The following is a 15455-nucleotide window of genomic DNA, read 5'->3' as shown; positions in this document are numbered from 1 at the left end:
GCGCGCGCGCGCGCGCGTCAACCTTCCTACTCTTCTTGCAGGGTATAACGTAACGTTGACCAAAAACACGGAGGACAAGGAAAAGATAGCCTCGTCCTCTTTGGGTAGAATATATCGGTACAGAGGGATAGATCAGTTCGAACGAGTTTCTCCCCTCTGTTCACGGCCTTCTCCCGATTTTCTCCCCGAGGAAGTCGGCCAGTGGCAACTCGGCCGTTCCTGATACACGTTGAGCGGTCTAGTTCGTGGGGAATAGCAGAGAGTCGACAGTTGGGAGTCGGAAGAGCGTGACCGTAGAGCGTATGCGCCATATGTACATAATTACTACGGCCAATCGGGAATTGAAAGCGTTGTGCAAAGCTTTGTCGAAGCGTCGAAGCTCCAGGGTCTGCTTCGTCCCGTTGGTTCCCTCGCGTGCGTGCATAAGCGCGCGCGCACACAGCCGCGCAACGGTGGTTCAGTTGGTTATTGACGTTCATGTGCACGGGGCGCGTTGCTAGAGTCTCTTCAGGCACAGCAACTTGAGAAGAGCGGAGAGAATTCGCGCGGGCTGTTTGTCAGCCGACCAATCAGAGATAAAGAGAACGAGAAATACCAAAGGCCTACCGAGGCCGGAGGAACGAAAAAACGAAAGGTGGGACTGATCGTAGCAGCCAGAAAAAATAGCCCGGTTTGAGCGAGGAGGGAGGTTACAGAATCGAACTACATGGCTCCAAAAATTATTCCTTCTTTCCCCCGACCACGCGTCTACTATCTACGTTCGAGCGAGCACCACCGGTTCAATCAGTGGACCGCCACTTCGAAATAATTGAATACGATTCGAGTTCGGCCAGTTTCGTGAGTTTTGTTAGGAGAAGAAGAGCGATTCAGCGGCAGCCAACTCTGCTCTGTGTACGTCCCCTATATCGCATTTTGAATAACATATACACTCGAGAGTGTAGGTACCACGACTGTGACAGCGAGCTTAAAGAGAAAGAGAAAGAGTGTGCGCGAGAAAAGAGAACCATGACCGCGATGCAAATGACGTTGCCGATTTAGTAAATCGTCGTTAATATTTTCTACAGTACGAGAATTGTCCCTCGCTTGTAAAGCTTATGTCACAGGCAATCGAAAGAAACGTCAGCATCTACGGAAGACGAAAGAGGAGAAAATTGAAAGAAGAACGGTGTCACGGTATAAGGAAAGAGAGGACGGAAGATCGGGGGCATGTTCCAGGACAATAATCCTGTTAGCAACGTGAAACGTGAGCTTCCTCCGATTGCTTCGAGTCGTTAAAGTGATTCTCCTTGTGCCTGGACCGCTGTGGCGATCTTTCATGATTTAGATGCATCGTTTTCGCATGGCGGACAAGCTGATGTTCTCGCTCGTACAAATAGAAACCCTTTCAACGATCGTTGTACACGCACCTTTCTTCGATCACCCCCTTGTCCTTTTTCTTTCTTCTGATTCGTCTCGTAATTCACGTATGTCGTGTTCCTTTTGGTTATTCCGTTAACCGATCCGATATCGTTAAGAAAACGACGAATCTCTCGATTCGCAACGTGCAAGTTAAAAAAAAAAAATTGCGTCCGATATACGAACGATTCTTTCCCTCGTATACAACCCACGCCGTATCGATTATACTTGCTGCTCCGAGACAGATATCTGAATCGTTGATTTTCAGCCTTGCCAATGTGAATCACATAATTCTCACGTAATTCTGTTGATCTCTTTGTATCATCGCCACATTCTTCCTTCGTATATTGTAACGAACACATTTCGAACCACGAGTTTTAACTTCCGTGAACGTCCACACGACACTTTAACCGATCGATAGTAAAGAATAATACGATTTCTTACGACGGAAAGCACGGTAAGGTGAACAGGGAGAAGAAGAATAGCCCACTGTGTGTTTTTCCCTTCTGTTGTTCACAGAAAGGAGCCTGCGTCCACGTAGGAGCTGCTCCGACGAACAGCCGCGTTCTTCGTACCAGGCATGCCTTCCGCGTTACTCTAAGAAATTTTTTCTACGCAGAGATCTAACTTATTCAGGATAACGGTATTATATTAACAGAGAGAAGAAAAAACAAACACAGCAGATAATAAAAAATATTCTTATAGTTAAACGTAACGATTAAGATCCTTGTTGGGCCTTTTGTTGAACTGCCGTTGTCATTCTCGTCCTCGTCTTTGTCGTCGGCGTCGTTGACACACTCGTTAACGTCGTCGTCGTTATTGTTATTGTTAAACTGTTGTTGCTCTCGATAGCAGTCACTCGTTGCTGCCACTATTTATCGTTTTCCTAGTCTCTCGTGCCAGTAATTGGTCGCCGTGGTGATTTTTCAAAATATACCTGTACACTCTTTAAACATCGGCTCGGTTATCCCGATCTGTACTGGTCCATTGACTTGTTTCTCAACGAACGCGAAAAGCATCTAAAGACAGGAAAAAAGGAAAGGAGGAGAATATAAGCAATAAAAACAGAGCATTGAAAACGGAAAGGAAAGAATAGGCGGAAATTGAACAATTTGTCTTTGAAACAAGGAACTTCGAGGTGAAGCATGGTAGTCAAGAACGAAAGTACGAGAAATGGGCATGAGCTGGCTCCGTTGAACGAGGAACGTCAGGCAGGTCAGAACGTGACGATCGTGATAACCGGAAATCAAAATGCTGCTGGCAGTCAAGAAACCAAGGAAGAAAACAGAGCAGCATGGAGCGGCAAGATGCAATTTTTCCTCAGTATTATCGGTTACAGCGTGGGTCTCGGGAATATCTGGAGATTCCCTTACCTGTGCCAACAAAACGGAGGAGGTAAGTAATATTTGTCGATGGGCGATTTCTTAATTCTTTCTGTTTCATCTCTATCGCCACTTTCCTCGAAAAGAAAAAAAAGACGCATAAACGATAAATCATTAAACTTGAACTTTGATTCGTTACCCGTTCTCCTTGAAAACGTTCTCTAATACGGAGATGGATATAAAGCCGCTATAATCGAATGGCCACGTAAAACGCAACGTTATACGCTATTTTCAGTCACATAGTTCGACCAATCCCCCTTTCCCGCCCTCGCCGTATGCCTATCCGCTTAAAAATATATATCTTCGAAGCGTTTCACGGATCTTCGAAATACCAGCGAGAACGTCGCGGACAGTCCTTGGTTTCCGGCTATCGTATTCCATACTTCCTCCCGAATATCCAAATACGGAGGGAAACCCGGGGAAACTAATAAAATCCTATAAAATTCGCCCTTGAACCCTCTGCTTTCCCTATCCATGATCTTTCTTCTATCCACGACCTATACCTCGGTTGGCGTAACTCGATTACATTCCAATGAAAACGAAACGGAAACACACGTATCGCGAAAATAGACATTGCTGGTTTACGTGGGTGGATGCGCGAACAAGGGTGGCGGGTGAAGCACGAATGAAATCACGACGGTAGGGCGTTACGTCACAGGGACATGGCTTACGCGACCGTTAAATCGGACGCCCCCGCGAATTTCGACGTGGAAATTTCCATCAGTGTTACGAACGTCGACGAGCCAAGACCCGACGAATAGAGAGAGAAAGAGACTACTATTGCGCAGAACACAAGGACCGAACCGCGCGTTTCCTCTAGCTAAGTTCTGGCTAGGTCAGCGTTCGTGTTAACGATTCGCCAGAACGTATATGCCACTGCACCAAAAACGAGCCCGGTTCTACTCGATTTTCAATGGAAATTTCCTTATGCTACAATACGACACCGATGTCGAGGCCATCGTTCAGCCTGACGCCGACGTTCGACGCGCGTCGATCGATTTTTAACGTTCTTATCGGCAGACACGTAACAATTTCACATCCGCATCGAGTTTATGAATCGTCTGTTCTGTCTTTTACGAAACCTTTGCCAATTTTTTAGATAAGAAGTATTCTTTATTTTTATTTTTTTTTTTTTTCGTTTTTCTGGAAGGACAGTTTAGGGATTGGTATTTCAAAATGTTTGAAATACAATAATAACGGAGACGAGTAGCGAACGACCCATGGGAACACGGCATAAGTAGAATCAGGAATTTTAGTCAGACGATTTATCGAGAAGTCTTACAGGAGAATCGCGTGCCGCATACTTGAACGATCCAGCCTTTTACGCTGGGGACGTGTGTAATCGCGGTAATATCACATCGTACGTGACACGATTGATCAATAGTATGCCGCCTATCGACACTCCCGAAATTCTTTCGATCGGAATGACGAGAAGGATGAAAAAAATTGGTAAAGAATGTTCGAATAAGATGGAACGTGTACCTACGTATGTACGTATACGTAGATACGCGTCACTCGATCAATACCGTACCAGACACTCCGGCTGCGGCTGTCTCAAACTAGACTACTGCGAAAAAAGGGGAACGAAGAATATTCTCTAAGCAGGGTCACAGCCGAGCCCTGGCAAATGGGAGAGATTAAAAGAGAACGGTTACGGCATTCACTTTGTAATAAGGGGTCAGAGGAACAAGAGATGGGGTGAGGAAGGGGAAGGGATAAGGAACGATATTATTTTACCGAGAGAAAGAATAGGAAGAATACAGATCTCGCTTTTTAGACAGCAAAAGAAAAAAGAAAATTGCCAGGGGTAAAACATGTTATGCACGGGACGCTTTTCAGGTGCCTTTCTCATCCCCTTTTTCGTGATGCTAATCCTAGAGGGTGTACCCCTCTTTTTAATCGAGCTGGGTCTCGGTCAACGAATGCGACAGGGTGCCCTTGGTGTATGGAACACGATACATCCATGGCTAGGCGGTATAGGAATAGCATCGTGCATCGTCACCTTCTTCGTGGCGCTTTATTACAACGTCATCATTACCTGGTGCTTCTATTATCTTTTTAATTCGCTCGAGGTGAGTCCCTTCGTTTTCCGATGATCGATCGATTCAATCAATAAAACCGTAGGCCGTTGTTATTCCGACGATCGAAAACGAGCTTAATACCAACTCGATTATGGCGTTTAATTGATCGATGGAATACGCGGGTGCTATAATCACCGGGTACCAGAACAGTTTCGCGATCGTTCGATTAACGAATACGATTTATGTTTCATGCTGCTCGATTAGGCTGTCACGATTAAGTTCAACGTAAGTACTTGTCAATTTCAATTTTCGTTTGCATTCACTAGTCTGCCTGGAAAGGAAATGGATAAAATGGAACGCGTCGCGCATGATGTAGTTCTTATTATAGGAAATTGCAAATTAGACGCTTTTATATTTTCTGATTAACGCGAATCTGATTAACGATGTCGAGGATAAATTTTTGACGAACGAACGATTCAACACAGGAGCCGTTACCATGGGCGAAATGTCCAGAGATTGATAATAAGCCAGTCGAAGAATGCGCGAAGAGTTCGGAAACTGCATATTTTTGGTACAGAACCACATTGGACGCGGCACCGTCGATCGAAGAAGGACAGAGTCTCAAATGGTGGATCGTCCTTTGTCTGCTGTTGAGTTGGATCGTCGTCTTCTTTATTGTGATGAAGGGAATACAATCATCGGGAAAGGTAGGAAAACGTCGAGTGTTTTAATTGGTTTTTCTTTTCCTCGCGGGTGGTCGTTTACTTTCCCTTCGAATTACTTCCTGTTCCATTTTCCCGTCCGCCTTTTCCTCCGTGTAAATGCGAGAGTCAGATATACTGTGTCAACGACTTATGTTTCTGCTTGATTTAAAGGTGGTATATTTTACATCCATGTTCCCGTATTTGGTGCTTACTATCTTTTTTATTCGTGGAATAACGTTAAAAGGTGCCAGCGCTGGATTAGCCCACATGTACACGCCAAAGGTAATTAATTTCCACTTTTTCGATGAGACTCTCGTGTTTCATTGTTTTTCGCGTGATTTTCACGGTTGCCTTTTTCATCTGCAGATCGAGAAACTGTTAGAGCCGACGGTCTGGCTCGACGCAGCGACGCAGGTTTTTTACAGTTTCGGGCTAGCATTCGGTTCCTTGATCGCGTTCGGTTCTTACAACACTCCGGACAACAACTGCGTTCGGGACGTGCTCCTGGTTAGCGGTTGTAACGCCTTCACCGCTATTTACGCGAGTGTCGTGATATTCGCCATTCTAGGCTTTAAGGCAATGACAAACGTCGATAAGTGCTTGGCGAGGTAAACTGATTTTTATTTAATTTCCATGAAATAATTTCTAGGGATGAAACAAGGAAGATCATCCAGATTATTAACGATCGGGCAATTCTATTTCTTTGTTCCAGTAATATAAACTTACTTTTTCAAAATGGATATATAATGTACAAGAACATTACCATGGAAGAATACGAGGAAACTGTAAATACGTTAACCGCATCTGAGATGAACTTCACACTTGAAACCTGTAGTCTTAACGAGCAATTGGATAATGTAATTGACAAACATATTTCTTATATTTGTGTTTTAAAAAGACGGTCTTTAAATTATTTTTTTTTAAATTAATCGATTATTAGGCTGCCGAAGGAACAGGATTGGCTTTCATAGTTTTCACCCAGGCGATAGTCGAGCTGCCTGGCGCTCCGTTTTGGTCTTGTATCTTCTTCCTAATGCTTCTAGCACTCGGTCTGGGTTCCCAGATCGGTATACTAGAAGGAATGCTATGTGTCATCTTCGACATAGATCTGTTCAAGAGAATAAAGAAGCAATACATAACAGGTAGGTAAGATCATTGTCGTCTTCTATTCACGATAGAACAAACGCGATAAACGATAATTTTTTTTCTTAGGGGTGGTTTGTACAGTCTGCTTCTTCGTTGGTTTAATATTCTGTACTGGTGCTGGGGAATATTGGCTAAAAATGTTCGACAGTTTCGCCGGTACCATTGGCCTCGTAATGGTGGCGCTCATGGAAATGATTTCAGTCATTTTCGTTTATGGTCACGAAAAGTACGCTAAAACTTTTATACTTGATGGTCCTTCCTGTCTTAAGGGAACATTTCACGTTTAATTAACAGGAAACAATTCTTTTCCAGATTCACGAAAGATATCGAGGAAATGACAGGATACAGACCGGGGATATATTGGCAATTTACCTGGCGATTTCTTGCCCCCATAATTATGGTCTGCATTCTCCTTTCCAGTATAGCATCCATGTTCATCAAAAAGCCCACATATTCTGCATGGGACGCGTCACGGGTGAGAAAAACTTTTTGAGTTTTCGAATTTTCGCTTCTTTCGTTGTCAAATTTTCTAATACGTCTTTCTAATTTTCTAATTTTCTAATTTTGTACGTTTCAGGGTATAGCCGTACCCACCGCGTATCCCGGTTGGGTGTTGGCCATAGCGGTCGTCATCATTTTCGCGGGCATCGCGCCAATACCGATCGTATTTCTTTTGAGACGGTTCCAATGCGTCAAGCTGGACGTTGACATTCATCAAGGCAGTATACGACGCATAGATACCACTGTTTCTACCAAAGAGATGATGGGCGATGTTGATGTGAGTAGATCCAGAAAATCTTTGACCGCGATGAGCTCGTTTCAACAACATCCGCCCGACGTTCCTTTCATCCTCCATTATTCTCTCTATTCAATCGTATACATCACGACACACGCATTTGCATTTGTGTATTTCTTTTATTTACACTCTGTAGCTTCTCGAACGTTCACCAAGGACTATTTCGTGCGTTTGAAAAGTATGCTCGATAAATCGAGCAACACGATTATCTTAAACCAAGAAAATCGCGCCACCTTCACTACTTATATGAATTATATCATTTCGCTTCACTGACTCGGCGATTCGTCTTTTATCACCAGTCTTGATTAACTATGGATAAAACACGCGAGGCACGTTCATATGCTTGTCTAGACAACGTAGAGACTTAGTCATCGTAATAGAGAGTGACTTAATTGGCGCACCGAGAGACATGCTTACACTATTAGCGTCACGAGTGCGAGTCAGAAAGAAGAATTACATACTCAAGGTGCGTCGATTAAGCCTGAACGAGCATTAAGATTTACGTTGGACGTACCTGCAGTTATAGGAAAGCGTCCGTTCTGTGTGCGGTAACGTCGATTAATCGCTTCTTCCATAGCTACTTTACACGTGAGTCCGTAGTATACGTACTATCGTTTATGGAATGCTCTTAGCTTAATTTTACGCGCTTTGCACCGTTGTTTCTACTGAAACGATGATCTTCGAGTACGAAGAGGGAAACGGAGGAAACGCGAACAAGGTGTTTTTTCTGCGGCTTGTAAATCTTACGACTTAGAGAACGTTGCCGATCGCCAGATTTTAGACATCGCGCGAAGTCGGCATGTTGTCTGCGAAAAAGAAAAACCAACAAACCCGGTACTTGAGTTCACCGGACAAGAGCTTTCTCGCTTTGATATCTCACTGGCACCGCACTTTTCTTTCATTAATAAGGAACACGCCCTGGCTGGCCTGCGTTTCGAACAAATCACGCATAGCCTTAGCTGCGATTGTTCGTTCACGATTCGATCACGGAAGAACGTGGCCACTTGTAATTAACGGTAGTAATCTCCATTTTCAGTTGGACGAGTACCACGACCGTCTCGAAGATTTTCCCGAAGAGGATGAAGATGTGAATAGCGACGATGACAACAACAGTGCACCGCCCATAACGAAGATCGTCCCCAACAAGCTTCAGGGTAAACCCTTCAAAATGGAAGTGATGGACTTTTAAAAGCAAGTGTCGGGTCCGCGATCTTTCGTCGCGCAGTTTCTTTTTACAAACAAATCAGGGAAAGAAGGGTAATCGAACATTTGTCCCTTTGGAATTTCAGTTCTTAGGAGACGCGTAAAATGATACGAATTGCAAATCCGAATCGAGGAATGAAATAATTGTACGATCGGTGCTTTTTAAAAGCAATACTTACTTTCCGTCGAACTTATGACACGGTATTAACGTGTACAAAGCAAATAAGAAACGGAAAAGCGGAGAAAACTCAAAAAAATACTCGGCGTCACAGAATGCATGGTAAAGAGTGAGAGAGAGGCCGATTCTAATCGCACTCGAAATCGATTCGTCGCGCCTTGCTAGCTTTGTTCGATTGACTCGGTTTCATTGAGATCTAAATTATCTTTGACTTAACCTAATCGATACCTTCAGGCGATTGGTTTTTGTCCAGTCCATCTAGTTCGTTCGTTTGATCGTATGATCGGTATTATACAGCAAGTTGAAAAAATAAAAAATGCAGAATTACGCACGAACCCCTTACGGCAGCATTATTAAGTCTAGACTTCTTCCGCGAAGAAACGAATCGCGTTGATATTAGCCTCCCTCCTTCGTATCTTTAGAAAGAGTACCGTCTACTTATGTTACGGATCAAACAATGAAATATTCTGACAAAAGCTCGTCCAATTAAAAACGAAACCTTCAAAACGTACGGAGATTCATAGTACGTAGAATCGATCATTCGTCTTGAAATTTTCGAGCGATTTCTAGACGGTGCCTACGTTCCTATTGCTTCCAAACCTCAGGGGTGAGAAGAGAAGAAATGGTCAAAAGAGAAAAGTTGCAAATATCGAAACCTAATTAGAAGTTATAAACCTACTCGCCTAAATAGAACTGTACGAGTAGGAAATAGTGTACAGACGGTATCTCTTCACTGAGTTTCGTAATACTTCCGAATTGCTAGAAACCCGATTACTTAAAGCAGAGATAGATCGCGAAATACTGTGAAATTTGAATGTCTCCGAGGCAGATATGTCGAGATCGGGTCGAAGAATTTTCAGGATCGTACTTAACAAGAGAGAGAAAAATGGAGAAAAGAGAAGAACCACGAAGCGGAAATCTCTTCGGGATGATTCGAATCTTTGTCGAAGTTCAATTTGAGCTCAATGTGGTCGGTATCGGTCGCGCAATCGTTCCTTAGAAAATCGTGAATGAGAGATTGAGAAAACTGTGTACACGCGCGGTTCGTGTCTTCGTTGATTTTTCTCGTTTCCTCTAATTTCTAGGATCGATTACGTTCGATCAGTAATGACCAATTACGGAGGAACAGATACTTTGCAAACGCAAGGGCGGATATCTTTCCGTCAAGCGATGTAATATACTCGTTTGACAAGGTCAGTACCTGGCTCGAAAACATCAATAGCAATTCTAACAGAAAAGAGAATATCGAGATACACTGTTCATCGCGTTGCATTGTCATCGCGATGCTTGAAATGTTATATTTTTGGCAGCGCGTGTGCTCACAATCAGATTAACTTCGTGATAGGGTATTACCCCGTTCCTTTTCTCTCCTCTTTCAGTTCTTCTGTTTTTTCCACTTGACATACCGGAGCATGATCGTTGCTGCGTTCGTAGACATTTAAATATAGATCGTACATAGGGTATATTGTATACACAAATATCCAAAACGTTTAAATAAAAGCTTATTTATTGCCGAGTATACGAGTCTATGAATACCTATGTATCTATCGATCTTTTCCCTGCAGGTTCCTCTTTGATTCTGTTTTAACGGAATTTGAGCAAGAAAATGCCGATTTTTAGCAAATGTACGATTTTTTAGATGTAAGAAATAAGATATACGTAATATAATTATTGCCGCACATGCAGCATCGAGTAATTTTATAAATTTTGTTAGCCTGTGGTTACGTTAGACGCGAATTTGGGCAAACTGACGTTTTGACAAATGAAGCATACGATCGTGTGCCGAGAGACAGATATTTATTTTCCGATAACTATTCTTTATCTGTACACAGACTAAAACTTTCGAAGATACAATTCAGCAATGTACGAGAGACACTAACTTATCAAAATCGTGACTCAGAGAGTCGTCTGGAAAATGTCAAAACCTGATGCGCCCTGCAGATTCTTAGTCGATATCATGCATATGCCGTAGGAAAAGGCAAGAACCATTGATGACTTACACAAAGTGCTCTATTTGGAAAATCTCACAAAAGCAGACTTATACAGACTTAGTGTACAAGTTGAGATGGGCATAAGTTGATAAAAGTGGTTGGTCGTTCCACAATACATATTTGATTGCTTTGGCATACTGAGCTGATCAGGCCGTCAGTTCGCGCGAATTCGCGTCCAATGCAACTACAACATTGTCATCCGCTTAAGCAAATTTCTGAGACATCTCAGGATTAATAATTTACTTATAATTTATTAATAATTTTCATTATTATTACTGTGTGATAAATATAATCACCAGCAGAAGGAAGGAAACTCTCGAGCTATAGGTACTGTATAAGTCCGTAAATGACAGAGATTTAGCCTATTGAAATGATAATTTCTAACGATTTCAAATACTACTACAAAAAAGACGAGAAGAGCAGCAAGAGTTAAAAATACATTAAAAGGTCAAACGGTGACGTCATCGTATAGATAGAAACTTATCAAGGTAGGAAACTCATCAAAGATAATGTAATTTGTCTGTTTGTACGATAACCGTATACACGTAGTTCTATCAGATATCAAGTGTGCTACGATAAACATTCGACAGGTAAAAGTAGATATTTCGCGGATTTCTGCTCATTACTCATCCATCGGTCTATCGGCGAATTACAACGTTTCATATATACATATATATACACAACTTTTTCTAACTTTTTTCCAATAATATATTCCGGTGATTGCGAATAGCAATCAGCTTGATCGGTTCAATGGCGAAGACCACGGACTCTATTCGCGATGTACGCAAGCGTACCACAGAATCCAAATCTGAATTACAATCAATCGAAAACAAGCAAAACAATGACTTTTTAGTTAACTATCAAAATCAATCTTACAATATACAAAAGTTTCTTCGGTATCACCCCGGTGGAACGAAGATATTGAGATACTTTAAAAATCGAAGCTTAGAGAAGGCGTTCGAAGAATTTCCCCACTCGCAAGCGGCATTCCACCTGTTGCAGGAGTTCACGTTGAATCAAGAAAAATATCAAAAATACGAAGTAAGTACAACAGGGAAATTTATTGCAATATGTACTTGTATGTATTATCTTCGAATTTTGTACTAGGCATTTCACGCTTTAAAAAATAACGTTCGGCAAATATAAATGGAACAATTTATCGAGAGTTACGAACTGACAACGTTTTCATTTAAACGTTTATAGAATCTGATCGATTGGGACAAAGCTATACTTGGACAAGTAGGTTCACTGGGTCATCATTATTGGGAATGGGTCAATTTACCAGTGTATAGGGATATTAAACTTTTCAAGTCAAACATCTTAGAAAGTTTAACAATTACTCCTTGGTATCTGATACCGATAGTATGGATTCCGATGTCTCTTTACTTCTTTTATAAAGGATTGGCACGCATCGCTGCCATCAATACCGGTATTTTTACCATTTTTAATTCGTTTTTTTTTCTATCAGTCACAGTAATTTCTATTCCACACATTACCTAATTAAGAATTATAGTACCTTTATTAATCCCTTTATATCAATGTATAAAATATCTCGCCATGTAATGTTGTTCCAATATTGTTCATGTGATGTTTTGAATGAAATATTTCACGTTCCCGTTTTTCAATGTTTACGACTGAAAGTCGCACATCGGTCTGTGTAACATAACATTACATACATGTAATACCATGCTTTCAACTATTTCATACAACATTTCCTTCATTTAACATTCCTAATTCTCTTTACGTTCACAAACGCAGTGTCTTACGAATTGATTTTTATGCGAGTCGTTGGACGACACGTATCGCATGTTTTCCAACGACAGGACACACGAAATATCTCTTCCGAAGCTTCATGCATATGAACGAATATTTTTATATGAACGAATTACGTGGCGAGATATTTCGTCCTCCGATGCGAAAGGATTAATTTATTTTGTTCTATTTGTTGAAACTGTTGTCTATTTTCAGAAAGCACCGTGTTTGAACCTTTAACTTCGTTTATATTCGGTATATTCATATGGACTATGTTAGAATACGTAGTTCATCGTGAAGTTTTTCACTTTAAACCACCCGATAACTCGAAACTATTTATTACTTTGCACTTTTTACTACACGGTGTTCATCACAAGGTAAAAAGTAATTTTCAGTCTTTAAATTTATTTGGTTACAAGGAAAATGAAAAAAAAAATGACGATAGAATCGATATATGAAAATAATTTTATCACATTATCAAATAATTAAATCACATAATGATTTTATTTTTTTTCAATAGGCGCCATTTGATAAAAGAAGATTAGTATTTCCTATTCTACCAGCTTTATTGGTAGCAAAACTGTTACTAATGATTTATAATATGGTGTTTCCGCAAACGATTATTTATTTTATACTCTCTGGTACAATGACAGGTATTGGCATTAAAATATTTATATTTATTGATTTTATCATAAATATCAATGATGTATCAAATGTAAAAAAAATTTGTCTCATAGGCTATATGATTTACGACTTAACACATTATTATCTACATCATGGCGCGCCGAAATTTGGAACATACATGTACTTAATGAAAAGGAATCATAACTATCATCATTTTTTACATCATGATCTAGGTAAAATTTACTTGCTTTCTAAAAACTAGATGAATCATAAATAAAAACTTTGTTCTTCAGGTTTTGGTATCACCAGTAAACTATGGGATTATATATTCAGAACGAATATTTGTTTGCGGCAATTGTTGAAGCCCATTGAATGGTAAATCAATCCATCCGTAATGGTAAATTATATACGAACTATGTACATATAACAAGCAAACAGTACAAAAAGAAGTCAATTACAATATACTATCGTTCGTTTGATTATATATATATATATATATATATATATATATATATATATATATATATATATATATATATATATATATATATATATATATATATATATATATATATATATATATATATATATATATATATATATATATATATATATATATATATATATATATATATATATATATATATATATATATATATATATATATATATATATATATATATATATATATATATATATATATATATATATATATATATATATATATATATATATATATATATATATATATATATATATATATATATATATATATATATATATATATATATATATATATATATATATATATATATATATATATATATATATATATATATATATATATATATATATATATATATATATATATATATATATATATATATATATATATATATATATATATGTATATATATATATATATCATCAAAATATAAATATATATATATATATTTTAAGTACAAACAAGAAACAAAATGCACAAGATATATGTACAATAACGTACATAGAATCAAACCAAATCTTTCAGAGAAGGAAGTATCATTATTCATTGCTATAAGAACCTCAGCAAATTGATGTTTTAAGTACATGATTCTTTACGCTTATTTTATATAAAAATATTTTGAGCATACTATACAAGTAAATCAGTATCAATGATTAAAAGAATACCATCGTCATCAGTGATATAAACAAATGTGATTAATTCTAGATTAAGATTATAAATAAATGTGATTAAAGTCCATCAACTTTTATGTTTTTTCTACCCATACTTAACTGTGGGAATGTGCTCTTATTTGTAGGAGGATTCAACCTAGACGATAAATTAACAAATGCTTCAAACAAACTTGCTCTATCCATAACATTTACCTCATAATGTTTCAGTTTCTCTCTAGTACACCAATTTGCAGCTTTGCTTGCTATATTCTCCAAACTATGAGATTCTTCCTCAGCTTTAGTTCGATTTCCAATAACGATCATGGTTATTTCTTTTTTGTCTTTATTCCTGTCAATATCCTTTTTCAATGGGAACAACACATCCAAAGATTCAGGTTTTGCGGTATCGTAAACTAAAACGTATCCATCAGCGAAACCAAGGTAATGTCGAGGTAGTTGCTGATTATTTGCATTATTCTGAGGAGATTCCAGTCCCGCAGTGTCATAAAATCGCACTTTTTCTTTCGTACCGCGATCAGTTTCTATATTTGCGACATAAATATCTTCGATCGTAGGGTGAATTTCCTTTTAAATTATAAAATATAATTTGACATAAATAAATATAGTACGTTAATTGTTGTAGTTAAAATACAAATTTAAAGTTGAGAATATATTGTACCGCAATTGATTTTTATACAAACATAACCTATATTCTTACTGTTTTGGCATTGACATTTCCATATATGAGTTGTTCCAATAATGCAGTCTTTCCTACTCCTTTCATTCCACAAACAACTACTTTTGTCGTTTTCCCCATATCCAGTCTTTCGTTTAAATTGCGCTATATTTACTTCCGCTATTAAAACTCATGCCATTATTAAAAAAATAACTTAAGTCACTGAAGTCAACATTAACTCTAGTAACAGAATGAAGACAGCTGTTTTCCTAGGGGAAACGTATACTATCTGTTCTCATCAAAGATATGTCCCATTTCGGAAAATATAAATTTATTTACAAATTGAATAAATACTAGTGACTGGCTGGTATTTCAGTTTATTTAATTCTAAATTCTTGACGTTTCACAAACATTATAACAATAAATGTCTTC

At 38.9% G+C, this 15455-nt stretch overlaps 3 protein-coding genes and 1 long non-coding RNA gene across 14 annotated transcripts; 2 read left to right on the top strand and 2 right to left on the bottom strand.

Annotated features, from left to right (window-relative positions):
* Positions 1-203: 203 nt before the first annotated feature.
* On the top strand, positions 204-10344 carry LOC100748717 (sodium- and chloride-dependent transporter XTRP3). 3 transcript variants are annotated; one of them, XR_001101999.3, is made up of 13 exons: positions 204-2790; positions 4617-4849; positions 5063-5083; positions 5284-5505; positions 5674-5784; positions 5869-6110; positions 6215-6359; positions 6443-6644; positions 6715-6874; positions 6961-7123; positions 7226-7426; positions 7965-8032; positions 8481-8603. XR_001101999.3 is itself a non-coding variant. In XM_003486670.4 (12 exons), exons 1-12 carry the CDS (start codon positions 2541-2543, stop codon positions 8631-8633), a joined length of 2103 nt encoding a protein of 700 aa, XP_003486718.1. In that variant the 5' UTR covers positions 205-2540; the 3' UTR covers positions 8634-10344. The 3 variants fall into 3 exon arrangements, 2 of the variants coding, with proteins under 2 accessions (XP_003486719.1, XP_003486718.1); XM_003486670.4 differs by lacking the exon at positions 7965-8032 and having other exon boundaries at positions 205-2790; positions 8481-10344; XM_003486671.4 differs by lacking the exons at positions 5063-5083; positions 7965-8032 and having other exon boundaries at positions 8481-10344.
* LOC100747877 (NF-kappa-B inhibitor-interacting Ras-like protein) lies at positions 10315-15310 on the bottom strand. 4 transcript variants are annotated; one of them, XM_024365166.2, is made up of 3 exons: positions 15066-15306; positions 14561-14932; positions 10315-11000 (listed from the first exon to the last, which is right to left on the bottom strand). In XM_024365166.2, exons 1-3 carry the CDS (start codon positions 15162-15164, stop codon positions 10971-10973), a joined length of 501 nt encoding a protein of 166 aa, XP_024220934.1. In that variant the 5' UTR covers positions 15165-15306; the 3' UTR covers positions 10315-10970. The 4 variants fall into 4 exon arrangements, with proteins under 4 accessions (XP_024220934.1, XP_033174830.1, XP_033174829.1 ...); XM_033318939.1 differs by lacking the exon at positions 10315-11000 and adding an exon at positions 11511-11809; XM_033318938.1 differs by lacking the exon at positions 10315-11000 and adding an exon at positions 11859-12312 and having other exon boundaries at positions 15066-15310.
* Positions 11047-14435, top strand: LOC100747516 (fatty acid 2-hydroxylase). 6 transcript variants are annotated; one of them, XR_002945989.2, is made up of 7 exons: positions 11478-11857; positions 12020-12245; positions 12785-12945; positions 13089-13221; positions 13306-13425; positions 13486-13672; positions 14132-14435. XR_002945989.2 is itself a non-coding variant. In XM_024365160.2 (6 exons), exons 2-6 carry the CDS (start codon positions 11567-11569, stop codon positions 13569-13571), a joined length of 1101 nt encoding a protein of 366 aa, XP_024220928.1. In that variant the 5' UTR covers positions 11047-11304; positions 11547-11566; the 3' UTR covers positions 13572-13694. The 6 variants fall into 6 exon arrangements, 4 of the variants coding, with proteins under 4 accessions (XP_024220928.1, XP_024220927.1, XP_024220929.1 ...); XM_024365160.2 differs by lacking the exon at positions 14132-14435 and adding an exon at positions 11047-11304 and having other exon boundaries at positions 11547-11857; positions 13089-13425; positions 13486-13694; XM_024365159.2 differs by lacking the exon at positions 14132-14435 and adding an exon at positions 11047-11406 and having other exon boundaries at positions 11547-11857; positions 13089-13425; positions 13486-13694.
* LOC112212186 lies at positions 12314-12785 on the bottom strand. The gene is made up of 2 exons (XR_002945992.2): positions 12502-12785; positions 12314-12469 (listed from the first exon to the last, which is right to left on the bottom strand). It is a non-coding gene; the product is annotated as an uncharacterized LOC112212186 (long non-coding RNA).
* Positions 15311-15455: the final 145 nt, after the last annotated feature.

Source organism: Bombus impatiens, unplaced genomic scaffold (assembly GCF_000188095.3).
Source record: "Bombus impatiens unplaced genomic scaffold, BIMP_2.2 scf_0129, whole genome shotgun sequence".
Taxonomy (NCBI): domain Eukaryota; kingdom Metazoa; phylum Arthropoda; class Insecta; order Hymenoptera; family Apidae; genus Bombus; species Bombus impatiens.
This window is presented reverse-complemented; position numbering and strand designations above follow the sequence as displayed.

Coding starts and splice junctions, on each gene's coding strand:
- LOC100748717 (XM_003486670.4), top strand. CDS start 2,541: ATGGTAGTCAAGAACGAAAGTACGAGAAATGGGCATGAGCTGGCTCCG. Junction 2,791..4,616: donor GTGCCAACAAAACGGAGGAG/GTAAGTAATATT, acceptor GACGCTTTTCAG/GTGCCTTTCTCATCCCCTTT. Junction 7,124..7,225: donor CTGCATGGGACGCGTCACGG/GTGAGAAAAACT, acceptor TGTACGTTTCAG/GGTATAGCCGTACCCACCGC.
- LOC100747516 (XM_024365160.2), top strand. CDS start 11,567: ATGGCGAAGACCACGGACTCTATTCGCGATGTACGCAAGCGTACCACA. Junction 12,246..12,784: donor CATCGCTGCCATCAATACCG/GTATTTTTACCA, acceptor GTCTATTTTCAG/AAAGCACCGTGTTTGAACCT. Junction 13,426..13,485: donor TTTTTTACATCATGATCTAG/GTAAAATTTACT, acceptor TTTGTTCTTCAG/GTTTTGGTATCACCAGTAAA.
- LOC100747877 (XM_033318937.1), bottom strand. CDS start 15,164: ATGGGGAAAACGACAAAAGTAGTTGTTTGTGGAATGAAAGGAGTAGGA. Junction 14,933..15,065: donor GAAATGTCAATGCCAAAACA/GTAAGAATATAG, acceptor ATAATTTAAAAG/GAAATTCACCCTACGATCGA.